This window comes from Lissotriton vulgaris, chromosome 7 (assembly GCF_964263255.1).
Source record: "Lissotriton vulgaris chromosome 7, aLisVul1.2, whole genome shotgun sequence".
NCBI classification, from domain to species: Eukaryota; Metazoa; Chordata; class Amphibia; order Caudata; family Salamandridae; genus Lissotriton; species Lissotriton vulgaris.
In genome coordinates, this window is record NC_141695.1 from 1,718,804,898 (window position 1) to 1,718,831,955 (window position 27,058).

At 46.2% G+C, this 27,058-nt stretch overlaps 1 protein-coding gene across 1 annotated transcript in view; it reads left to right on the plus strand.

Annotated features, from left to right (window-relative positions):
- LOC147706411 (uncharacterized) overlaps positions 1-25,102 on the plus strand; it is a 147,789-nt gene extending 122,687 nt beyond the window's left edge. Inside the window, exons 9-15 of the mRNA XM_086932911.1 lie at positions 8,654-8,740; positions 8,849-8,937; positions 11,782-11,992; positions 19,229-19,354; positions 21,234-21,399; positions 22,307-22,410; positions 22,846-25,102. Coding sequence (XP_086789037.1) covers positions 8,654-8,740; positions 8,849-8,937; positions 11,782-11,992; positions 19,229-19,354; positions 21,234-21,399; positions 22,307-22,410; positions 22,846-22,904 — 842 coding nt within the window. The 3' untranslated portion in view covers positions 22,905-25,102. The remainder of the gene's footprint in view (positions 1-8,653; positions 8,741-8,848; positions 8,938-11,781; positions 11,993-19,228; positions 19,355-21,233; positions 21,400-22,306; positions 22,411-22,845) is intronic.
- The last annotated feature ends 1,956 nt before the right edge of the window (positions 25,103-27,058 follow it).

Sequence of the window (27,058 nt, forward strand, 5' to 3'; positions counted from 1 at the left end):
ATCGCACCCATGCTCCGCCAAACCATCAACCGCTCCCTGGCGACCGCCTCGTTCCCCGACGACTGGAAACACGCCGAGGTCAACCCCCTCCTAAAGAAACCCTCAGCGGACCCCACCGACCTCAAAAACTACAGACCCATCTCCCTGCTCCCGTTCCCAGAGAAAGTCATCGAGAAAGCCATCAACAGCCAACTCGCCACATTCATTGAAGAACACAACATCCTCGACTCCTCCCAATCCGGCTTCAGAAAAAACCACAGTACGGAAACCGCCCTCCTCGCCGCAACAGACGACATCTGCACCTTACTGGACAAAGGAGAAGCAGTAGCCCTCATCCTCCTCGACCTATCAGCGGCGTTCGACACAGTCTCCCACTGCACCCTAATACGCAGACTCTACGATGCAGGAATCCAGGACAAGGCCCTCGACTGGACCTGCTCCTTCCTCTCCGGCAGGACGCAGCGTGTCAGACTCCCCCCTTTCCTCTCGGACCCCACACCGATCACCTGCTGAGTCTCCCAGGGCTCCTCCCTCAGCCCGACTCTCTTCAACGTCTACATGGCTCCACTTGCCCCCATCGTCAGAACCTACGGACTCAACATCGTGTCATATGCAGAAGACACCCAGCTCATCCTCTCCCTATCCAACGAGCCCAACACCGCCAGACGCAACTTTCGAGAAGGCATGGAAGCCGTCGCCAAATGGATGAAAAACAGCTGCCTTCAACTAAACACCAACAAAACAGAAGTACTCATCATGGGCCCAAACCCCGACGCCTTGAGCGACACCTGGTGGCCCACCGCCCTCGGAAACCCGCCAACCCCCACAGACCACGCACGCAACCTGGGAATCACCCTGGACTCCGAGCTCAAAATGGACCGCCAGATCAACTCTGTCTCATCTTCCTGCTTCCACACCCTCCGCCTCCTTCGTAAGACCTTCAAATGGATCCCCCTCGAACACCGAAAGACAGTCACTCACGCCCTGGTCACCAGCAGACTCGACTACGGCAACGCACTCTACGCCGGAATAAACAAAAACCTCATCCGCAAGCTACAGAACATCCATAACGCCGCCGCAAGACTGGTCCTCAACCTGCCAAAACACTGCCACATCTCCCAGCACCTGCGCACACTCCACTGGCTCCCCGTCGAGGCGAGAATCACCTTTAAGATGCTCACCCACGCACACAAGGCCCTCCACGGCACCGGACCAGCATACCTGAACAGCCGACTCAAATTCCACGCACCCCAAAGGACCCTACGATCAGCCCAGCTTTCCTACGCCGTGGTCCCTGCACCAGAAAGACCAGATCGGGAGGCCGCTCCTTCTCCTTCCTCGCGGCCAAAGCATGGAACGCCCTTCCGCTCCACCTCAGACAGACAACATCGCTCCCCATCTTCGCAAGAAACCTCAAAACCTGGCTCTTCAACAGACCCCCTCCTTGATGGAATGGAACCTGCACCCCCCACCCCCCACCCCTAGCGCCTTGAGACCCTTATGGGTGAGTAGTCGTGCTTTAACAAACTCCTGATTGATTGATTGATTGATGTTGTTGGTAGCAGCTATGCTGTTTCTGTGCTGTGGTTCGGGCAGAAGCCGGATTGGGAGGGGTCAAGCAGGTGGTTGGACTCCAGGTAGTCTGTGAGTTGGCGGTTGACGTTTTTCTCTAGTTCCTTTGCCGGAAAGGGGAGGAGGGAGATGGGGTAGTAGTGCATGAGGTCAGATGAATCAGCTGTTGGCAACTTTAGGAGGGTTGTATGACGGAACAACGATGTGAAATAGTCAGCATGTCTTTACCATCCATTTTTTACCCCGCATTTCTTTTAGATCGTATATGCTCCTACAATGTATTCCTTTATCATGCATTGTTTTTATATAAAATTATATATATAAACAATGTATTTGTGGGGTGAGACCCCCCCACACCACCGATCTTCACCTTAAATACATGGCAAACGCATATGTTATAAAAGCATATGCGTCCTAAAAACATGAGTGGTAAAAAATGTGTGGTGAAGGACAACATGGTAAAAACCACATTGCAAAGGCTGCTTCCCCTTTGGCAGGGGTTTGACTTGGCGTGTTTCCAAGCTTCAGAAAACATGGCAGTGCTGAAAGCTGCATTGATGATGCTGGTGAGTGGGCGTCCGACTGCTTTGTATACGAGGTTGAAGACACAATCGAAGCAGGGGTCGGCAGGAGCTCCGGAGTGGATGGAGGACATGATGGATGTGTTGTGTTGCTGAGGGGTGTCCAGTCAGTCAGGAGGTGCGGCATGGGGTCAGTGGGTGGAGCGTGGAGGAGCAGGAAGGACTCCTCCCATCAGCTGGGGTTCGAAGTTTTTGTAGATGTTGGAGATCTTGGAGTGGAAGAAGTCGGTGAGAGAGTTGCACAGGGACTGGGAGGGCTGGATGGTGTTTTCAACGGCATCTGGGGAGGAGAATTTTCTGATGATGGTGAATGGTCCCTTTGTGCAGTTAGTGGACTGGAGGCAGGAGGTGATGGCTGCTTTCTTTGCTTCTTTGATGGCATGGTGTAAGGATTTGAGAGGCGTTTTGAAGGCTGTGTGGCCGTCTGAGTCGCTGCTGGTGCGTCATTGTATCTCGAGGGGTTTGCATTTGCGTTTCTCGGCCTTAAGTTCGGGGTGAACCAGCTGGTGTGTTTGTTGGCTCTTCTGCTGTTGAGAGCTTTGCTGTTTGCAGTGGCATCGGCGCTGGTGGTGATCCAGTCGGATAGGTGGGAGGCTGCTTGATTGACGTTGTCGGAAGTGTGGAGGGTGGTGGCGTTGCCTTTGATTTCCTCTCCAGTCCATTCCTAGTGTAAAGTACCTGCTCTGAGATACTTCGTATTTTTCTTTCCTGTCACATACTCTTAATCTGGTGCCTCTGAGCTTTTTCACTACATTTGAGGAAGAGTCCTTGTCTTGTCTGCATTGTCACTAGGAATTATTCTTCTGCAAGTTTGATGGTTTCTTTTCATTTTTAGTTTGGTATATGTGTATCTTGGGTGGGACCAGGCTGTGTGTCTGGTCACATATTCATCAGTGTCCTCATCTTGTTTCAGGTTCATCTTCTATTAAATTCTGCAATTTCTAGCAAATCCTCGTCACAAATTGCCTATAATCATTAACCCTGGTTTCCATTCCTATTGGCTAGCACTTTAGGTTCCCTGATCACCCATTTCTCATTTGAAATAGGTGTTGATGATCCTGGAGCATGTCGTGGCCAGACTCCTCCCAGACGTGTGACCCTGCACACTGCCAAAGCTTTTGTCAACCACATTTCATCCAGGCATTTTGATAAATGTTGGGTGGCAGCTAGAAAATATTTTCAAAGGCTAAAGAGTGGCTGTAAAAGCACAAGAAAAAAGGTGCAGATATTATCTGAACGTCCAGGTGGAGATTTCACACACAGAAGCAAAATCTGATCTCCTGGCTGTTATGAGTAAAGAAAATGGAATATATTGCGAATGATGAACTGCAGTGACTTACCAATTGTAAAAAAAAAAATTACAAAAAAAAACTGGTACATGCGAGCTCATCAAATGCATAGCTGTGCTGCCAGGCGCCGCAAGATATTGCTTCTGTAATGAATAGAAAAGCAGTTCTTCTGTCTGTGCCATTTAACATTCAGTAAAGGTCAGGCAACTTATGCCCAGTACAATTCCAGGACAGCTCCCATTGCAATGAAATATTCACATCTCCATATTTGAATCTTACATGACTGCAATGTCAAATTAAACATCAGTATGTTTGAGGCCTCCCGAACTCCTTCGCCCCTCAGGTACCAATGAATGAGAAATTCAGAATGTGTGCAGAAAGGAACTAAAATATAGAGTGAACCTTGGAGAATCTTTTGGTCCTTCCAACCCAAAAACCAGAAAAACAAAACCCACCACACAGAGCACGCCCCGGAACACAACAACAAAAAGCAATTAAAATATCTGCAGACAGGCTAAGGTTTGTCAAAATAGCAACTACCCTTACATCTAACCACACTGAAAAAAAATCCCAGAACTTCTCATTGCAAACAAATAGCCGCTGTAAAATCAAACAAGTAACTCTACATGGTCCGGCAGGCCAACAATGACAGCAGTCCCTCCATCCTCAATTGATAGAAAAATATTCAGTAATAAATAGCTGTTTTATTGAGAAAATCAATGCAATAAGGTGTAACATTGAGTTGAATTATTAGTCGTCAACATTGCTCCCCCATTCCCATCGTCCTCAGATAGGCTCATCTATGAGCATGGCCCTGACCGATCTCACCGACACACTCTCTTTTACTCTGTTCTTTTGGTGTCTGCTCTACGTTTGCCAGGGTAAGAGCCTAGAACTATATCTCCCAGGCTCCTTTGCTTCTGTGGACCTTAAACGTGGGGATGCGGAAGAGGAGATAGGTACTACTTAGTGTCCTCTGCACTTCATGCCGCACGGGTCACTTTTGGTGTTTGCTGGACATTTGCCCGGGAAGGAGCCAAGAACTACATCCCCTAGGCTACCCTGCTGCGGTACACCCTGGAGAAGCGGAGATGCAGGAGGAACTAGGGCTTTGCTTTCCCTCAGCGCAGGATGTACCCGGGCTGTGCGTGGGCGAAGACCAGGTCAAGAACGGTCATGTCTGCGTCTGCTAGCGGCTAGGCAGGGCCACAAAGCTTTTGTCTTCCATTTCACACTTGGTACTCTTCTCTTTCCATGGGGAAGTGTAAGACTCCGGGTAACTCTAAGCATATGAATAACGCCCCTTCTCAATCGACCATTGATTGTTTTCTTGGGCGTGCCATTGGTGTAATCTAAAAAACAAATAAATTGATAGAGAGGTGACTCTTGGTGGAGGGTGTCTCAAATTGAGAAAGGCTGAGAGAATGCCTCTGAGGCAGGGAGATCAAGTAAAAGAGAATGAAAGACAATGGGAAGTATGCTGCAAGAGGGACCTGTAAAACAGAGCGAGAAGGGGGAGATGGACAAGCCTTGGGGGAGTGAAAGAGCCCCAGATTCAAAGGGACAATGGTTGAAACGGATGGAGGTAGAAAGAGGAAATGTGAGACCCCAAGACACCGACAGTTAGTAATATGTTGAAAAAAAGGAGATCCACAGAAAGGGAGATAATACATGAGAAGCTTGCAGTAAGAGATTTATAAATGATGCAATGAAAAAGAAATGGTAAAAAAGCTCAGAGAAGGAGGAAAGAGAAACCCACTGATGAAAAATAGATGAAAGGGAGGCTTGAAGAAAAAGATGGTAAAAGAGCTACACTTAGACAAATGGTGAAAGGTGAACAACAGAACTCAGAATTGTTAATGAGAGATTAATAGAGAAGTGTTAAAAGAGAGACCCACAGAAATAGAAATCGAAACAGAGAGACACACATAAAGAGTGGGGGTTCACAGGTAAACTGTAAAACTGAGACATAGAAAGTTAAATGGTTAGAAGGACTTTAGTGCAGGGTAAAATGAGACCCGAACGAAAGAACAAAAAATTGACTCACAGGAGGTAAAGAATAATAATGACATCTATGAAAAGAAACGGTTGACGACCCTCCTGCCTGAAGACAGTGCAAAAAGATACCCACAAAAAGAATGAATAAAAGATACTAAAAGATAGAGAAGCTGTAAAAGACAATTCCACAGAAAGAGATTGTATACATAAAATACCCACAGAAAGAAATAGTAGGAAAGACATTGTATATATAAAATACACACAGAAAGAAATAGTAGGAAAGACATTGTATATTTTATATATATAAAATACACACAGAAAGAAATAGTAGGAAAGACATTGTATATATAAAATACACACAGAAAGAAATAGTAGAAGGAAGACTTGTTATCAAGAGCATGATGGAGAGATTAAAGAAAATGGGAAAAAGAAAGCCTTCAACTCACACATTCTCTGGTTTGGAGCAATTAAGGGAGAATGTTTTGCAGATTGTAAAGGATACAGCAGGCAGGCTATGTATCAATGGAATGGCCAAGGGTATGTTTTATGGGGTGCTGTCCAAAGCAATATACCTCCACCCCTCCCCCCCATCGCACATGACCACCGGGAAAACAATATTGGATTAGTAGCTTTCAACAAAACCACTAACATGTCCACAATTGAAATGTGGACGCAAAAGGTGTGCTGGCGCCTGGGGGTAGAGCAATTAGCAAATGTGGCAAAGGGACGGAGACAATTTCTGGAAATAGTGGAAACCAGTGTTGGCACCCCAACGTGCTTACTGTGTCCCCAACTGTTGTATATTTGGGATACACTTGCCCAGTCTTCTTAGACGCACATAGTCAGAAACTATCTTTAAGAACAGATTTAAAACTTGGATCTTCACAGCCCCAGATAGCCCAGCTCTATCCCTCATCTGATTACGGTACAAACAGAGACCATTCTCCTTGACACTTCGTCCACCCGCCACTTAGCGCCAAGATGCTCCTTTTGGAGTGAAAGCTGCGCTCTATAAGTGTCCTCATTCGTTCATTCATTCAGGCCATCTCTGACGACTAAGTCCTCAATCAGAATAGGGCTGAGGGTGAACCAAAGTAATCACAACCGTGCACCTGCATAAGGTACTGCGGGCACAGGTGGGAAGGATGTTGTTGGGGGAGGAGGGGGCGTTGGAGCAGGTGAGAGTGGGTTTGAGGAACGGTTCCGGTGGTGGGTTGTTACATTGTTAGATTGAAAAACTATTTATAAATGTGGCAAGGTGACCCATCAGTTCGGTACAAAACTGAATAAAAAATGTTGAAAAGAGTCGCAGAAAGAGTAAAAGAGAGATTCCCAAACACATTGAAAGGGCCATCAAAAGTACCCGAGTGCTTTTATTTAAACAAATTGAATATGTTTTATTAGCCCACAGAAAGCCCAAAAAACAACTGGAAGTGCACAGGTTGAAAGACGACAACAAGATACACCCATATAAGTATAATTAGTACTGCCTTTTGCGCGAAGTGGAAATTGTCTTTATTTGCAATTGTTATCTAGCTCTGCGGTTCTTAACCTGTGGTCCAAGGACTCCTCGCGGTCTGTGAGGATAACTTCGGGGGTCCTCGACTGTAATACAAAATTAAATAATATTAAAATTAATACATTTAAGTGAATACATTATATACAAATAAAGAAGCAAAAATGAAATCGTGAAAACTTTTTCTACATTTGATTGTGAATTATACAAAATATTTCAATATTTGAGAATATGTTTGGTGTATGCTTGCTTTTGTATTTTAGTGTATGTTTTGAAGTTCAAATCATAGAAATTGCTTAGACCAAAGGTCCACAGCTTCCAATAATGACCCTGAGGGGTTCCTGGATTCCAGTATTGATTCAGTGGGGTCCAAGGAAGTCAAAAGGTTAAGATCCACTGATCTGGCTCACCTTACTGGAGAGTACCTGGCCCTGTTTCCCATTTAAATCACTTTTACTGCTGGAGGCCATGGTCAACTTAAGAGTCTTCATCTGTTGTCCTCTTCTCCGGTCCTTATCACAGAGACATCCAGGCGTTGTTTTGCAGCGAGTTACCCTTAAACGTCTTCTGATGTCTTGCCTCGTAGCTGGATCTCTCTCTATCCATGAAATCATTTCAAAGAGGAATGGTTCTCCAGATTGCAGGGTGATTATTAAACTGGGAGCTTATTGGCAACAAAGATCCTTTTGAGAAGGTGGAAATGTCCCCAGTTTGTGGAGAAAAAAAACCTGGCAGTTGCTCTTCAGAGTGAAAGGCATGCACACCCATAGAGAGAAAATGCAACATTAAAAAGGCGTGCAAGCCAAAGAACAAAGGAGCACCTTTTCTTCAGTGGTTGTGACAGGGCTTTGTTTCACTTACACCTGTATGAGCAGGCCCTCATTCCATCAGTTGCACACAGTTAATTGTTTGTTACCTGTAAAGTTTGATTTTCTCTGAGGACATCCGATTGTGCCAAGCCAGCTTCTGGGCAGAGTTCAAAGGGAGTGGGGGGGGGGGCACAGGAGAAACAATTGAAATAAATAATCTGGATACGTTTTTGCTCCCTTTTCCTGTGGTTACCTCACACTTCTCTATTGCATTGAGGCACTCATACATGATGCACTCACGGGGAGCAGACATGTAATGGTTTAGGGCAACAAATGTGGACCGTTTGGTGGAAATAGATTTTAAGGTTCAGGAAGCAGCGCAGGCATGTACCGGCCCGGGAAGGATCTAACGGGTGAGGCACACGTGTAAAGGGACAGGGGCATGCCTATAAGGGCCCTGGGGCAGACATGTAGGGACCTTCAGCCCACGTGTAATGGTTCAGAAACAAGTGTTTATGGGATCAGGCTGAGAGGAGCAGACATGCAAGGGCTCAGTAGCCAGCTTGAAAGGGTCATGACGAGATGTGTAGGAGGGCTTTGGAGTAGGTGTGTACAGCTGTAGGAAGGCTGACATAGAAGATCTAAAGTACATTAATATGTGAGGTCACTGGAAGCAAGCACGTAGGGGCTCAGGGAAGCAGTCATGTACGAATGCAGGGGAGCAGTCATGCCGGGCTCATGGACCTACTGTGAATTGTTCCACGAAGGTATGTGAAGGTTCAGTAACTGGTGTGTAAAGGTTCTAGGGAGCAGGTATACCCCGGCACCCTCTGGTCGTTCAATCGGTGTGAGCGCTGATTCCTGACAGTGTTTCCTTCTCCCACCCAGGTGCTGCAGTGGTGAACATTTACACCTTCTGTGGAGTGTCTGCCCTTCGTTGCCTGCAGGAGTCCGGCCTCCTAGTCTCCGGATCAGGTTTGTTTTGCCCTTAAGTCCACAAAGAGCTCTCAGTGCTTTAGCTACCTGTGGGTTTATATGTTTCCGAATAGACCTGGCACCAACATCCTTGTGTCTTCTTCTTAGAGGCAGGTAAGGTGGAGGTGTGGGATCCGGTGACCAGAGAGAACCGACAGTCGGAGCGAGCACACTCGGAGACTGTCACCGCACTCGAGGTAACACCAGAGCCTTCTCAGCCTTGTGTGCTTCACCCTGCAGACCTCTTCCGCTCTATTCCACCAACGCAACACTCTTTCCTAGGCCACAAGGGGATTTCACTCTCCATTACATTCCTTCTCAAACTCACCACACATGCTCTTCCCCTTTCTTCTCCATCAATGAGTGTCACTCTGGAGGCCCTCGCTGTCCTGGGGTTTAGTATAGTTTTGAATTTGTAGAGGGCAACAGTTGTGATGAAACATTACCTTTTTAATTGTGTGTTTTCAAGAACTTTCAGAAACCTACATGTTGTAGTCAGTCTTGGAGACATTCTCAGTATTCCTCTCCCAGAACCTGAGTAGTCTTGCTCCTTAGCTTTCTTCGTTTTGGTACACGGCGGGTCACTCCTCTGCAGGCCCATGTCCTATGATCCCTCCACTCGGTGCTTGAGAGCAGTTTTGTTGCTGACTTCTCTATGTACATCAAGATTTGTAGATGGAAAACGTTGACATTTCAAGCTTTATTTTAGTGCACCGTTAGTGATAACCCGTTGCCGTGCATGCCCAAGTTGTTCATCTTTTCTGATGGTCTAGGGCAGGGGTCCACACCTTTTGCTCGAAACTCCATCTGTCAACTAGCTAGCGTGAGTCTTCAGTGCAGCCGATTTTCCATCCAGCATAATTTCCAATCTTTTTCTTGTCACATTCCTTAGACCAGGAGTTTCCAGCCTTTTCTATACTAAGAGCTACTTATGTTTACTGTAAATCATCCCGAGCTACTAACATTATTAGTGGTGTCATTGTGGCCACAACAAACATCGTTACATTAGTGGCCACCCCATGTAGGATTACCAGCAGCGCTTACCTCCGTTTATCAGGCAGGGTTGCCACGAGTGCTGTAACAAAGGCTAGATCAGTGTTGAATGCCTCTATATGGGTAATAGATAACAGACATAGCTGCAGTACCACTGGTACCAAGGTAACAATATGAGTAATAGGTCTCCCCGATGGAGCATGGTTTATCACTTAAATATGAGCATTAAATATAATTTGGAAATTCAACCTTATTTCTCAATCATCAGCTTATGATTTCTGAAAATACACACATTTTCAACTTGAATACACGCTTTTCAAATGTAAATATATGAATGCATAAGCTTAAGCAAAAGCTTCTAATTTAGTAGGCTAAGCTGCACCCAGGAGAGCTACTTTTAGGTAGCCGGAGCGCTACCAATAGCTCACAAGCAACTGGTTGGAGAAGTCTGTCTTAGACTATGACAGTGAATACTCACCCTGCAGACATGGAACTAGTTTACCCGCAAAACAAAATATGTACATTCTTGCCATAGAACATAAAAAGAGTGCCTTATTTTGTTTAGTGTCATCTCTCACTATTGGAAGCCCCTACCCTCAATATTTTCTCTCTCTTGAATTGAGAATGATCTCTTATTCCCCCAAAGCACTGCCAGGTTTGGCAGCTCTATAGTTGTTTTTGTGTTGCATGTTTTCATGTCTCTCTCTTATGTCCCTACCTCGCTTCAGGTGTGCGCTTCAGGGCCTCCCTGCGCGGCCCCGGGGTAAGCCGGCGGGGCTGATGTGTTTAGAGGAGGCCCGCATTCTCGCCCCAATGTTGGGTTTGTTCTTTGAACTGCTTAAAATGTGATTCATCGTACACTAGTTTCTAGAAAAGACAACCAACACACCATAACGCACCACTACTGGCCACCACCACTACCCCTCTCAACCTGCTGTGGTACAGCCTCATTTGCAAATACGACCATATCTTGAAGCTGCCAGAACAAGTACTGCTTCTGGGGTCAGGTGAATGCAAGCACTGTGCATTCATCAGTCACGTCATCTACTTGCGTGGCTCATCAAAATCTGTTGGTACTTCATTTCTTTTGAACAACTTGTAATGTGCTAAAAAACTGGGTATGAAGAACAGTGGACTCACCCATAGCATTGTTGGGTTACTAGTCATGGAGGAACATAGATGGCGAATAGATGCAGGTTCTACTGCCATGCCATTGAGATGCAACCGCGGACTTATCCAAGATCATAAAAATACGAGTAGGGCTCCCGGTTTTATGGTATTTGTCTTTTTTATTCCTATTTCTTTTTTGCTATTTTTATCTGTTCTTATCCCTATTTATTATGGGGTTAGTAAAAGAATTAAGCTGAAACTGGTATGTTTCCACATTTATTAAACCCATAAATATGCAGTCATGCTTGAGTGCTTGCCAGGTTTCAGTGATATGAACACCCGCAGAATATAAATCAATGCACTTATATGAAAATATGCACATTTCAGTATCAGCCTTGTGCGTATCTACTGCTGCTTAAGCCACTTTACTAGAATTCCTTTCTTTTTTAACCCCCTTACTTATCCGCATCCGTGCGGCGCGAATTCCCTGCCCATGCTGCCTTGCGCGGGCGGAGTCATGACGGAACGGTTCCGTCATCAGCATAGCTCAGCCGATGCTGATGACGGAACCGTTCTGTCATTAGCATCGAAGGGGTTATCATTCCAACACAGCTATTGGCCTGGCAGTCATGACAAAGTGTATTTAGAATCACTTAAAAAGCAACTCAACATTCAAAAATACAGACAAGAAAATAAATGGTTTTCTGTCTGTATTTATCTGTATAAATCTGTTAAAATGTGAAACAGAAAGCCTTAAATATAAACTATCTTGACCTAGGGAGCACCACCCTCTACCCCACAGTCTCTCCCTGCCCTTGTTTCCCCAAATACACAGGTGTAATATGACTATGTGAAGACATTCTGATGCTTTCATCTGTCTCTCTAGAGAAGCCCAGACATCTGTGCACCATCTCACCCCCAATTATCTTTCAAACCAGGAGAATGGTGGCTACCTCTTCAGCGGCTCAGAAGATGGGTCTGTGAAGGTTTGGCAGTTGCAAGCAGGTGCCTACCTGCGCCTTGTATATGCCACGGAGCAGAACACCTCTAGAATCCGTTCTGTTCGATGCCTCACTGCAGCGGCTGCCGGGGACCCACTCTACTACGGCGATGAAGGCACCAACATCAAGGTGTTGTCCTGGAAAACAGGTGAGAGTGTGTTACTGCGAGGTGCTCCAGGTCAGGTGGGTATAGGCTCTGACTTCTGCTTTTAACCTTTGGATGAGACTCATATGTGAAAAGATAGAATATACCCCCCTATTTGCATTGGGGCTTTATCCATGAGGGGGTGGGGGGCTAGGGTGATTTGTGAAGAGGAAATTGCAACCATGAGTTACTGGGCCTCAATTGCATCAACTGGGGTTGTCCATGTACTATTATCACTGCAAATTGAAATCCAGGCAACCCTTTCAGCACTTTACCCTCACTTCCACATCAGGGTGTCTGGTCATTTAAAACTTTGGGCCTCTTCCCCAACCAAAAATGTGCAACCGTAATAGATTATATAGTTTTGTAAGTCCAAGACCTAATCAACAATGCCAGACTTCCTATTCTTTGTTGCTAGACTTTCTGAAGATCCTGTGTGCAGGCGTTTGCCAGGAATGAGGTATAGATGTTGGGCTGACTGCTGTACAGCCCTTCACTTTCACCTCAGTAGATGAGGTAGGTCTGCAAGCCACAACGCTGCCTGTAGCTAGAGTCTCGGGCGTTGCAGACGGAAACCATGAGCCGGGCTCCCCGTCGGTCACCTCAGACTTACCACCAGTGCCGTCTTAACGCATGGGCATGCTGGGCAGTTGCCCGGGCCCCATGCAGATCAGAATGTAACACTGATTTTTCGTTAAACATTTTTATTCCTGTGAGTGGTTGTGCAGGCAGGGCCCAGTGCACTGCTTTGCTTGGAGCGTGTAATGCTGTTGAGGCGGCCCTGCTTTCCACACCCTTACCCCTCATCATAGGGTCGGGTGGACCATCAAGCTTTACTGACCACATCCCACTTTGTTACACGATTGAGGAAGGTGGAGTCAAACAGGAATACCTTATAACAGACTTGTGCAGTCCTTCCAGGCCCGGCCTTCTTGTGGAGGGAAAGAGGGCTAGATCAGCTAATGCGTATGACATTTGCAATTCGCAGCTGCAAGTCCACCTCGTCCACACCAGAGTTTGTGAGCTCAGCTTTGCAATTAAAACCCTTTTACAAATGAAATTTGGAATTGAGCTGACAATTGAGTTTTGTAATAACTGAAGTGGGAGGGAACTCACACAGCTGATTGTCCAAAGGTGAAGGGTTGTAAAGGAGTGTAGTGTGCTGCCTAGAGGAAATCACTGTCTGGCCTGGCAGTGAAACATCCAAAGCAACTATTACAAAGCTCCCCCTTCTGGGGAGAGAGCACCTCTGAGCACAACAAGGGGGGACCAACAGGTCTTATTCCATAACACGTAGATTGATCAAAAAGTTCATGCGACAGCGACAAAATTATTCTGCCATCTTTCAAGATTTATTTGGTTGGTATTAAGTGCATACTTTCAATCTAAATCATTGAATTAACTGAGTTCATAGAATGTCTTTGTCATTGACATGTTGAGACAAATAAATCACACATCCCGATGCATTTCGGGCTCCGCCCTTCGTCAGGTGATTACTCTACAAGAAAATCAGAAAAAATAACTCACTAACTGTTCCTGTTACAAACGGCTAAAAACATGCTAAGTCTGTAAGCATTTTAAATTAACATAATACAAAAAGGGACAAAAATCAACATAAGATCATAAGGAATAAGCAAAAGGGAGAAGTGCGGGTAGAGTCAAAAAAATCAGCTATATCCCGAGAAAGCCCGGAGTCACCCAGTATATGAAGCCATCGTGAGACAGAAACAAGGTTCCGTGATATACAAGCAGTAGCGGAAAAATGAAAAATGAGTAGGAGCGTTTACACATTACGATGACGGTGACGTGACGGAAGTGGTCAAGTAAGTGAGGGCAAAGATGAGGTAAAACATGCACAGGTAAAGGATTCAAAAACGTCCCCAGGTAGGGTACTTACATCAGCGTGACTACGCTCAAACTCCGCGGGTTTTGTAGCCATTCTCTGTTGCTGTTTGACATGGGAGGTCAGAGCTTAGACCCTCCCTTGTATACTTGTGTCACTGAGAGACCTTCCTTTCTGTCTCCATGCTTCTTTGTCTCCAAATGTTCACTTTCCTTTCTGGATTTGGCCCATCTACACTAACCACAGCTTTACAATTCTGAACACGTCTCTTATAAGTAATATTCACGGAGCCAAAGACAGAACAGTGGTATTGCTTCCAGGTTTGGATTGGGATTAAAACTCGGCCCGGGCACGCTAAAAAAAGTGGCCCATATTTGCATATTACCTTTCCGCAAAATAATGTACAGATTAGTTCACACGGTGAAACCAACCAGAAAACAAGTGAGGCCACTTCTGCTCAGACCCCCTGCCCCCGCTCAGTATGCACACATTAAAGTGGCCGGCCCAGCGAGAGAAATGGAGGGACACCTTTGCCACGTTGATAAAAGGGAGTGATTCCTCCGCCCATCTGCCTCCAGAAAGTCCACTCAGGCACCCACTGGGCTGCTGGCGGCATCCGAACACAGACACCGCCCAAATCGGCCACTCCCCCCACTCGGATACTGGCCCCTCAGCCATTGCCCGAGTGCCCACCTTACCAATCCGACCCTGACTGCCTCCTACCTCTTCACGGACAGACACAGGAGGCACTGATTCTTGAATTATTGGTAATGCTAAGAATGAAGAGTGCAACACACTTCACCAGTGCAGCTATCATGTTTGTCCATGTTAAAGGGCTAAAAGGTCAGATGCGGGGGTTAGAATTTCTGCTCTTACTCATGTCTTAGAGAAGGAGCCACTCCGCTGCTCAAAAGAGCGCGATAGTGCCTCGCTTGCGCCGTGCAGTTCAGGTTTGGATGTATGCCCCACCAATTCTAAAGTTTGTTAGCCACCACTGTGTCAACATCCTGTGATCACCTCACCTTGAAAGCCAAGTACACCTTCAGTGCTTGAGACTCAAGGTAGGGACAGGAGCAGTCCACGCCTCCTTCATGAAGGTGATGTGGGTGGGGGAACATAACTGAATAATGCACATAATGACATTCTATAAATCATTGTCCATCAGTGCTTTTATATTTAAAAAGATGCCTACTGTAAATCCCACAAGCTAAAACAATGAATAGAATCAGAAATAACTACACAGATTACAGTTGAAAAATCAGTAGCCCAAACAGTAGTCCTAATGTAAATGTAAATGTAAATGTAAATGTAAGGTGTTTTGTAGCGCGCTCAATTACTACCGGAGTATCCTGGCGCGAATGACCGCTGGGGAACCCGTCCTGGCTTTCCCTGTGAGATGGTCCCTTGCTGGGTATCTCCAAGGTGAAGCCAGGCATCCCCGGCGTCTGTGGGGGGCCGTTGTAGAGATGAGGCAAGCTTAATGCCCAGAGTTACCGAGTGTGATCACTGCCCAAAGTGGGCACCGAGGCAAGAATTATCAGTCCGCTGACCCAGGTCCGCAACCCTGCCGCGTCGGGAATCGAACCCTGGTCCCGGGCCGTTCTCAGCCTCCGGGTCTGCCGCCTCTAACCAGTGAGCCACACCTCTCCACTGCCAGTGGGAATAGTATTTTGAAATCTCTGCTCAGGAGGACCTCAGACAACTAATGAAAAGTGAAGTGTACTTGCTTTGACAGGCCAACACACCATCAGCACAGGAGGAACACTGTCTTTGGTGATACCACTGACATGTTAAACAATAACAACGTCCGTCATATGATTTCAAAAACCATACCTATTGGCTTTGACACACGTTTCAGAATATTATCAAACAATGAACTTTACAGGAAAAATGGCAAATTATCCTTAACTCCACATTTTGTTTAAAAATGTGCATATTACCTAAAACACACTTTAACATGTCAACATGCTTCTGGTTTATACACTTGGTTGCTGAACAACCCCTCAACCTAAATTTTAAGGAATTTACCACTCCCAAGATGTCAGCCATAGGAGCTGATGAAAATCAGCCTTATTTCTCCCAGAGTCGCACATTCTTAGCCCCAGGAGACTTAGGGTTCCACGTGCTTGTGTGAGCTTTATGTGAGCTCGCTCTTCCTCCTGATGGCCCCAAAAACACTTCATACCTTCGGGTGCTCCGTGGACCTACTGGAGTACCACAAAAAAAACAAATTTTTAATATGGCTCGAGAACCTTAAGCGTGCTGTTTTCACCCCAGTGCTTATCTTTTGATGCCGCTGCGAGGGCCATGGCAGCCCCTGGTCTTCTGAGGCACCCTCACTAGCCTAGACTTTCTCCGGCATAGCCAACTGCATGTCAGGCTTCAGTGAGCCGTGCAATCGCCTTGGCATTCTCTCCTGTGGCTGGGAGTAGATCTACTTGTTGCTGTTGTCTTGCTGTGGACATGGAGTGCAAGGAACGGAATGTGTGGTGTTCTTGGGGCCTGGTATATCTGCTGCCCATCAGTTTACAGGGCCACTCCAGGTAGATCTAGGGCTCCCCAGGCTGGGGTACTTTGGTGGTGTTTGCCCCATCCCAGAAGCGGGTAGTTGAAGAAACAGTGGAATGGCACCCTGGTGACCCATGGGCAGCACCGCTCCATGGGTTCCCTGGTCTGAAAACAAAAATCTGTTGGGGATTAAATATTCTTCTGGGCGCCTCTGCCCTTCTAGGCACCACCTGCCTCTTCAGTTGTCCACAGGTAGCTGGATGTATTAAATAAAAGGTGAGCATTATAAGTTACAGCTCACAATCCAATTTGAACTCAATTTACAATTTGCGGAACCTCTTTATGAAAGTTCATCACAGACGAAAGAGTAAAAAAAGCAGAAAAAAAGGCCAGAAACAAAAAAACACGATAGAAAAACTATTTATAATATATTTATATATATAATTATATATATATATATATATATATATATTTATAAAACACGATAGAACCATTTTCATAACATTTAGAGCTAGAAGCCTTTTCAGAGTGCTGGCATGTGTATTGTACAGTCCGGTATACCGTTCTTGGAGGTGTGCTTTGTCAAAACCTTTTTGGAGCAAATAATCTTTCTTCTTAACTGAACTTCAGTGGCTCCCATAGTTCTCATTGAGGAGACAAATTAATTCCAGCCTTATGGGCTGCTAATGTGTGGATCTGGCACCACTGTAGGTTTGTGAGTTGAAGGGCTTTTGACTCTCCCTTATGGTGTTTTAATGACCTACTGTTGTTTGGTTAATGCCCTCTTTTTCACCCCTATTATTTGCCTGCTTTCCTTTTTTTCAAACTGCAATCCACCAAACAGTTTTTTGTGTGTTTGGTGGACTGATGTCTAGTCCATTGCTGTAGACCACTTCTGCCTTTTTGGTCATTGGAAGTAGAGGCAGAGTTTTCTGTACGGAAGAAGGTGGAGGTGGGTTCCTATAGGTATGGCATTGAGTCGATGTAGGCAGTTCACCATCTAAAATCACCCATATGATGCACCCCTCGGTTTCCGTGGTTCGGACTTGGCCTAGTGAGGTTAGCTACCTGAAGAGGATCAGTTTTGCAGGATAGATCACAATTCGTCAAGTCAAGTCAAGTCAAGTCAAAAGATTTATATAGCGCGCTACATACCCGGAGGGTCTCTAGGCGCTTGAAGAGGGTGGGGAATTACTTGTCGAATATCCAAGTTTTAAGTTGCTTTCTGAATGCTAGGTGGTTCTGAGTGAGACGAAGGTGAGTGGGGAGTGAGTTCCAGGTTTTAGCTGCGAGGTAGGAGAAGGATCTACCTCCCATGGTGGTTTTATTGATGCGAGGTACGGTAGCAAGCGCTTGGTTGGAGGATCGTAGTTGGCGGGAGGGGGTGTAGAAGGAAAGTCGTGTGTATTCGTAGGAGGGGATGTTGGTTCTTGTGGCTCCGCTTAGGCGAGGCATACTCTACCACATGCATTGCTGCAGGAGGAACAGTCTTGTAATACTCTTTGGGATGAGACAGTCCTCCAGCTACCCCCTGTTCTGGAGCATTTGTTTATTGTATATTTGAAGTTGGAGATTGGTGGAGTTGATTCTGTGGAATAAGCCTACATGTACATTAAAGGAGATAATGGAGAGCCTTCAAGTAGGAAGAGGTGACCCAGATGTGCTCCAAAAGAGTCTCTCCCTGTTGGATTTGATGGATTTTGTTTACTAATGCTTTGGACATTTGTAAAGAGCAGAGCTTTGGCAAACGTTTTAAGGCACCTGAAAAGATGGCCGAAAACAAGATGACATTAGGGGATACAGTCAGTTGTGTGCTTTGCCAAAGTGGCAGGTTTTCAGTTTTTTTCTTGAACAGAACAGTTGGTGGAGTTGTTGGAAGTACTTGGGAGGGGGTTTTATTCAGTGCAACACCTGGACCTGCAATCTTTCTGCCACAGATGTGGATCTGGAGTTGGAAGGGTCGAGCAGACCACTTTTAGAGTAATTTGAGGAAAATGTTGCCAGTTTTCTGCATGGACGTACGGCTCAGTAGGATCCCTTGGGATTTGCGGACAGTCAGTAAATCATTTGAAGATGGAATTCATGCTTTACCGGCAGCTAGCACCGACATTGTCTCGTTCCAGAATTTTTCTCAGATTTGTAGTGAAGAACAAGGGAGGGCAGCTGTTTGCGAGAGTGTGCAAGGTGTATATCTTAAGGGTACTATTCCATCAGTTTTGGGTGAATTTAACGTTGCACTTGCCCTGCTGGTGAATTGCATGCTCTAAAGTACGCCTTCGTCTGCTTGTTTTAATTTTATTTTTAATATGGGTGCGCCACGCTTGATTCCCTCAACTCCAGTGGAAATCCCTTTGGAAGTATTGAAAGGAGAAGGAATGCCAGAGGCCTGATAGTCAAGGTGATGTCTCCAAGTGGATACAGAACCTTGGAATCCTTTGTATAGAAGGGAAGACTGTATTTTTCAAACAGCCTTTTGTGCGACGGAGGACCGCAGCCCGGCCATATTCAAAATGTGTTGCTTTATATTACTTGTCCATCTGGGAACTGATTCCCAGCATGCAGTGCCACACAGAATTAGAATGTCATTGGTCAGGTTAGGAGGATTATGTAGTGGTGAAGTCAAAGGTGTGGTGTGTCACAGGGGGGGCCTTCAGAAATATTGTGGTTATCTCAGAATCAGAATGGAAATTTCGTTGTATAAATGTTGCTTAACAGTAGCCTTGATATATCCGTTTCAACATTGGGGAATACAGCTTTACCAGTGGGTGAATGTTTTTACCACTGCCCTGTTCCGCTTGAGCACTAAACCAAGCCCTACTTACCCATGAGAGCAGATAAAACCAACCACTGTGCCACCCTAACAGCAGTGTTCAACAATCCTCTTCCAGGACTGCTGGGCAGACTGACCAATCACCTTTCAGACTCTGGTTTCGTGGACGCAGTGCGTGTGACCAGAGATGGACTTCTCATCTCCACTGGATTCAACATTGACCTGGGCCAAGGATACCTCAACGGTGAGTGAGAGTGTGATATTTACAGAGGGGTCGGTTACGAGTTGACCGATTACGGTTTTAATCTCATGCCGGCACCATCGAGTCATGACTTTTAGTGTTCGAATGGGAAATAACCACATTACACCGGTGAACAACCTTTACAACGAAACTTTTACAACGCACTACCATTACAACGCGACCATTACAACGCAAACCATTACAACGCATTGCGCTGGGGGGCGCTCTAGGATAGGGAATAAGTTTAATTTACTATCCAACACCTTCCCTAGTGTCCACGGGGACAGGAGTTGGAATAGTAAATTAAACTTTTCACTATCCAGCGCCCCAAAGCTCTATGCGTTGTAAAGGTTTGCGATGTAAAAACCGCGTTGTAAAGGCATGCGTGGTAAAAGTATGCGTTGTAACGTCATGCATCCCATTACACCGGGCTTACCTTAAGGTTATCCCCGACTGTGAGGAATTTTCCTCTCCCATTTACCAGCTCCTCCAACTAGGTGGTAAGTGGGAGTAGGGGCCCCCTTGAGGGTTGTGGGGGTTGGAGTTTGGGGGTCGAGCGTTTAGTGGGCAGGCTCAAGAGTTGTTGGGGAGTAGTGTCACATTCTCTGCTCTCTCATTGCTGTAGGAGCGGGTTCAGTGAGTTCAGAATTGTGTCTGTGCCCTCTGACCCGCTTGTGGTGGTCCTGGGTATGGTGAGTGGCAATTGACACACGACCCAAGGTTTCCTGGTGCATGGATGGTATGTAGCAGACCACACTCACTGATACTCAGAAGGTGAACCCAGTGGCCCCTCTTCACTTTCGCTCACAAAGGAAGTATTTTAAGGGCGATGCCTTGCAGCAAACTATGCTTGTCCACAGTGAAAAGGTGTGCCTGAGGATTAGTTGGTGGCTCACGTACTGCACGTGCTTGCTGTAGGGCATTGTTGTTTATGTGTGGAACTGTAACACGACATTGTCACCGAGTGCTTGTACACAGCTAGGGGACTTGGCACAAGCTCGCTGACTGAAGTCTCCATGAGAATGAGTGCGCGCTGTAAGTGTGGAAGCCTTGCATTGCCAAGGGCCTGATGGCGTGTAGTGATGGTGCCTAATTTGTAAAGTATTAAGTGCCAGGGCCCTTCTTGGCAGGCCGATGCAGCCTACACCACCTATTGCCCCTGTCAGCTCTGCCAATGACAGTACCAACACAACTACTGACCATTGCACTCCTGAAAGTGTGCAAGTTCAGAATTTCCAGGCCACCGAAAGCTATAATAATGGCAGGAGTGGCAGGTATTATTCATTTTTAATATATATTGACTTATTAAACACTGTTGTTGTGCTCATCTCAAAATTAGACAGACAGCACCACCATGTGTTGGACTGTCATTAGAGCGGGAGCTGGCAATTAAGTGCTGGTGCCAAGCACTGGAAACCACCGGCTCAAATTAAGCTCTGGAACTAAGCGGAGTGTCCCCAACCAGGACAGTGGGTAGCACCACAGTCCTTGGTGGTTAGCAAGTGAAAGATACACCACACTCATTTCAGGAGCTTCTGATGGTAAGAGGTGTGTAACTCCCCAAACCAGTAGTCCTGGTCCACATCCCTGGAGAGAGGGCATCACACTCGCCAGGGCTTCTGGAGGTTAGTGGACATTTGACTGCCCACATGATGCTTACCATACCAGCATGGTGACAGGTCACAACCTCAGCATCATGGCACTCTAAGTGACGAATGGGTTGGGGAAAGATCACACCTGCAGTGCCTGGATTTTTGGTGGCAATTCGTTCACCAGTCGAGGCATTATTAGTGCAATTCCTTGGTGCACCAAATGACAAAAAAAGCAGATGGACAATTGTTTTTTTGCCACTGAACCTTGCCCCATTCTTTGTTCCCCTCAGTTAGAGCCCTGGAAAGCGGACGGTACCTGGGCACTCTGACATGCCCCGACACCCCGCGACTGCTCTGCCTGGATGCCCAGTTAACCTCTAGCGGCCTGCACCAATGGGTGACCGGAGGGAGAGAGCTACTCGTCTGGGAGCAAGTGCCCCCCAACTCTGCTGACAGGTAAATGACCACCTGTGGTCTAGTATCGCCTCCACTACCTGAGCTCTACAATCCGTCCCACTGTTTGTGCTACAGTATTACACCACATAGGAATCAATCTCTTATCCCCTCTTGCTGTCATTCTTATAACTGCAAACACAAGGAGATGATGGGCGGAGCACTGAAACTTTTCAGACACTCACCCCCAGTCGCAGATCTGGGTTGAATCCATCATCGTTCTTTAGCTTTCTTCCCCACCCCACTTAAGACCCAGCCATATGCAAATCAGTCTTGACCCTGTGCCTCATGGGAACAGTCCAGCCCGAACTGCCAAGCCAGGTCCTCCCTGGACCGGAAACAAGCCAGTATCAATACTCTCTGCTGTGCTTCTATCCTCTTAATGCTTTCTGTTGTCTAATGTATCCCTTCTCGTCTGATATTCTTCTCTCTTTCCCCAGTGCCCTGCATCAGTCTCTGAGGTTTAAACCATCATAAACCATCCTCTTCCCCTCTTCTCACCATTTTTCTTCCCCGTGGGTAAACCCCTGATTCGTCAGCAAACTGTTCAACTTGGCTGATAAGTTTGCCTCCGCCTCCATAGATGTCCCATCCATCATTCCCTGTTAATTAAACCTTGGAACCTTTAGATGCTCTGTTCATCTTTCCACATAATTAAGCTCTCATTTCCGTCAATGAACTGCTCATCTTTCTTGCTTATTAAGCTCTCATCCCTGTAGGCCCACTATTTATTTTCTCTGTTTATTAAACCCTTGTCCCCATCAACATTTCATCCATCTTTCCGCATTAGGCCTTCGTCTCTGCGGATGTGTACCTCTCATCTTCCCCTGTACTTTTAGCTCTTGTTTACCTCGACGTAGGGTTTCGTGGCGCCATCGCCTAATGTCATTTTTCACTTTCTTGCCAACAGATCCTCATCCGTGAAGATGAGTTACTGGGCAGAGTTTGAGAGGAAGGCTGTGCAGTCTGAATCAGAGGATGACTCGGAGAAGGAGGAGGAGGAGGAGGAGGAAGGTGAAGGAACTGCATCTGCTGGTATGGGGGAGGCATGTAGGGGATAGAGTGGAGGGTTCAGTTACAATCTGCAGAGCAGGGAGAAAGAAGCAATATTATGAGGGAGGATAAGGGAGATGAGAGGAAACAAGAGATGGGGAGAGGAATGGGAATAAGTCAAGAAAAGAAAGGAGGGGGACAGTAGCAGAAGAAAAGAGGGACATAGGATAACAATGGGGAGGGAAAAGGAAGTTGGAAGAGTAGTGGCAATTGAGCAAAAGCGGCAAAGGGGCAGGGTGAGAGGGTGACCAGAGAAGGATAGTAGAGGCTCAAAATGAGGTAAAAAGAGGCAAGCAATGTGCCTGGGAATAAGTGCTTAATGTATAGTGTATGTTGGTACCTTTTTTGATAACACTCCAGATGTTCTGCTTCTCTTTGCCGGTGCTGCCCCTGCAGAGGAAGAAGGGGAGACACCAAAAGACGAGAAGAGCTGGCTGTGGTGCAACCTTCTCTGAGCCAACCAGCGCTGGAGGATGTCAGATTAGGTGGCTGAGACAAGACAGCGTTGAACATTTTCACATTTAACCCCTAAACGGCCAGCATTTGGCGTTATTAGGCCACTTGTACTAAGAAATTATAGTGAAATTCAACAGAAGGTGTGATCCAAAAACTCCCAGCATCAGAAGATATCAGACTATATGCACAATGAAATAGGCAACTTGAACAGTACGTTTACCAGCACTGCACCATATGAGCCTGCGCTCCTCCAGAACTACCAACAGTAGGTGATATCATACGCCGTGGCCCAAGAATGACGAATATTCTTGATACCACCCAACACCGGTATTTCTTGGACATGATGGTTTGAAATATTCTGGGCTGGTCATTCCTGGACTATGTGCTCTGGTTATATACTACGTGTGTATGGAACAAGCAGCGTGGGAGATAGCACGCAGCATGGCTATAGATCTATCAGGTTCCATGATATCTGAACATGTGTCTAAAGAAATGGTGATTGTGGAACAATCCGCGTCACAACTGGATGCAGCTGGACTGCTCGGAACAGGAACTAATGCACTTGGGCCGTTTCAGGCCACCTGGCTCAAGAGCCACCAGTGTGGATCACACCTGACCACTTGCCCACAACAGTCCCACTTTGGTTGAGGTTAGACCACATGTTCAGAGAGCTACCAGTGTGTATGACAGCCAGCTCTGGGCAGTGTGCTAGCACATTAATCAAGGCATGCACTTATTGGCTGATGGACCACGCCACTCCATCACTGCTGACTTTCTGTAGTATCAGACTTCCACTGCCTCAGATGGCTCGAGGATGACCAGCTTTGGGTGCTGTCAGACCACGCGGCCAAGAACCCAGCAGAAGCGGATGACAAAGACAACCTGTTGCAAGAATTAGTAGCTGTGGGAGATACAACGCCCTGCGGCTGCAGCACTACGAGTGCCGTTTGATGCCATTGTTCATGACGTTAAGAATTGCCACTGGTGCTGGAAACTGAGGATGCTTTCTGCACATTGGAGAAAGGAAGAGAGAATTTGATCACTTTTCCAGAACTCGTGCAGTGAAAATAAACAGGCGAACCTCTTGCGGCTGTGTGATTTTGTCAGGTTGTCTATAATGGAAAATTGTTGTGATGGGAGATCATGCTGCCTCGAATAAACTGTGATGCCAGTTCCTGGTGGCTTTCATGGCTACCCAGTTGATGCAGGAGACATTTCTGATTATGAAAATCAGCCATGGTCACCTGGCTGGAAAACAGAATGTCCTAATTGATTTCGAGATAGCCCTGTGTTCAACCATTCCTGGGCCTGCTCTCTCCAGAAGATTAGCTGCAAATGGATAGGGTGAAAATTATCTAGATATAATGTAGCTAACAATGTATTTTTGAATGTAGCTAAAAATGTCTTTCTAAGACACCATGCCGGACTGCGACACTCTTTATAGAAACGTTACCAGTGGAGGATTGACTTCACCTGCCAGGTTCTTGGTCAGGTAATGTGGTACAGTGTCTGCCTGTAATGCGTTTACCATGGATAGTATCATCTCTACTGACGGTGGTTCCCATGGGAGCGGGTGGTTGAACAAAATATCAGGGCGACTAAAGGGTGTGGCAAGGCTTGAGGGAGAAACAGGCCTTGGACATGTGTTAGTCCTTTCAGGCTCAGCTTAGCCACTGGTTTTGGCAGTGTAGAATCACCTTGTTGTACATGGCAGACTGCCAGCAGCCTCACCCTCCACTGTGACACTTTCAGCCTGCCTCCTCTATTGCGCTATGTGCAGGAGCTAGTAAGGAACTGGCTACCTGTGTAAGTTAAACTCTTCCCCGCTAAGAGGCAATTTCTCCTAATCAACAAGGGCTTGCAGCGTCAAGAGATGGTTTTTCCAAACTTGGTTTAACCTCTACCTGGTTGGCACCAGTCTCTCCTGTCACAACAAATTGGCCAGACAGTGGACATGAGCGACAAATGTAGGCTTTCTAGGAGCATCTGAACTAATCTGTAAACAAAAGGGATGTGAGTTTGTGAGACCAATGTAGAGAGTGCCATATACTGAAAAGAGAAAATTAAAATGTGCATAACTGTGATCTGTCCCGGATTTGAAGAGGGTTTGGCGTGTTCTTGTGTTCTCGGGCACCAAATCTAACTTTTGAGGACCACCTGGAACTTTTGAAGGATGAACTCACTAAATTTAAAAACTGAGCTGAAAAGTGAAGAAGTGTTGTTATTAAGACCATGGCGCCGTTCCCAACATAAGTCACATGTTGCCTATCACTGAGATCGAGCAACACACAGAGAGATTCTGCTTTAGACTTGGAACGAAGACACATTATTAGAAAGGGTTTGCAGTTGCATCATGGAAGATTGCCAGGGCCTAGCTAGAATGATCAAGTCTGTGAACAATTCTTTGGTCTGGTGGGAACTTTCACACATTCTATAAGTGAAATAAAGTTTTCTCGCAGGCCCTAAGCTCTGGTCTATAGGCAGGAAGTTAGACCCAGCAGTGGCAATCAGCCGGAGAGCATTATGAGTGGCTCAGATTGTTTTCCATCACAGTACTTTGCTTCTTCCAGACTGCCTGCACTTCCGTCTTTGGAAAATACCAATGAACCAAGCCAAAGGGCTGTAAAGGAGAAGTGAACCATGCATTGCAAAGATCATGGTCCTGAAAATACTCTAGTTTCTGGGGGAAACTCTAAATATGGGCTACAATCCATGGGCGGAATTTTCTCCACCGTAGGGGTGTTATCTTGGAGAAAGTTTAGCTGGTAGATTCTGCTCCATTTTCTCCAGAATCTTGATTTTCAGTTCTCTCTGAACTCTAAATGAGGACCTTTGACTCGAATCTGTGTCAAGCTACAAATGTGCTTCAGATGTGTTAGGTCCTAAACCTATTTATGACATCCTTGTGCCCTTGCTTTAGGCTGCTGTGCGTTGTTGACGACTCCTGTACAGCCCCAGCAAGTTGTGTAAAGTTGGCAGGGGTGTAGCTTCGGGGGGTGGGGTGTTTGGGGTCTGACAACCCCCCCAAAAATGTATTCTGTAGTAAATAGTTGGGTACAGACACTTTCTGTCAGGTATAGTGAGGTGTCTGTCTGACTTTACCCTGGATTTTACATGCACACACAGAAAACACACACACACACACACACACACACACACACACACACACTCTCTCTCTCTCTCGTCTGACATAAAACTTGATTAGCTTGAAAACAATTTTAAGTATCCCTAACTATCTGCACTCCATGAATGTGTCCTCATGTAACGCAACTGGTGCTCGCGTAAAGCGCTCTGATACCCAATACCTTCGGGTCAACTTCACGCTATATAACAATCCATAAAAATAAAAGTGGCCATGCATCAGGGGAGAGTCTGGTGTTTTGCAAACTACACTACTGACTGCACCACGGAACATGCAGGACGGTGCGTCTGCTTGGGAGTCTCTGGTTGAGGAAGACATTTGGAGAAGTAAATCCTGTGCCAAATTATACCGTGAGGCTATAGCATCATTTGAAGACCTATCTCTTCAGAAGACATGTAGGCTAACCTTAAAAGCGCCACCCCTCTTTTCTGTTTGCCTCATATATAAAGTTCTTTTTCCATGTTACTGTGGTACATCCGAAGATGATTTGGTTGCCTCTTAATATATCTTCATCATTATCCATCCCTTTCAATGTAAAGAATGCTAATGCGGTTTGGTTGAGTTGCACTATTGAAGAATGTTAAACTATGGGACATGCGGTGGGGGTTAGAAGTCTGAGATGTGAGTGTAACATATACTGACTGGCCCACAGCATGCTTAACCTGGTGGTGGTCGATCTACCAGACAGTGTGATGTGGAGGGTCAGGCCATAAAACCCTCTCTTACCACATTATTTGCTCATTTTGCCTGTTTATTGGGGTGGAGCCATCACCTCTATGTTTGTTGTCTCCACATAAAGCGCTGTTAACTTGACACAGAATGTACGGGCTATTAGTTGATGACGTGCTGCAGATTTCCACTCCTGAAAGGAAACAAAAAGTCTGAACTCTTTTGATCAGTGCTTAATTCGAGCCGGTGGTGGCCAGCGGCTCTAATCTTTGGGGACTGGCACTTATTTTTCAGCATCAGACATGTATGTAAAGTAAGAGAGGGAAAAACGCCAGGTAGAAA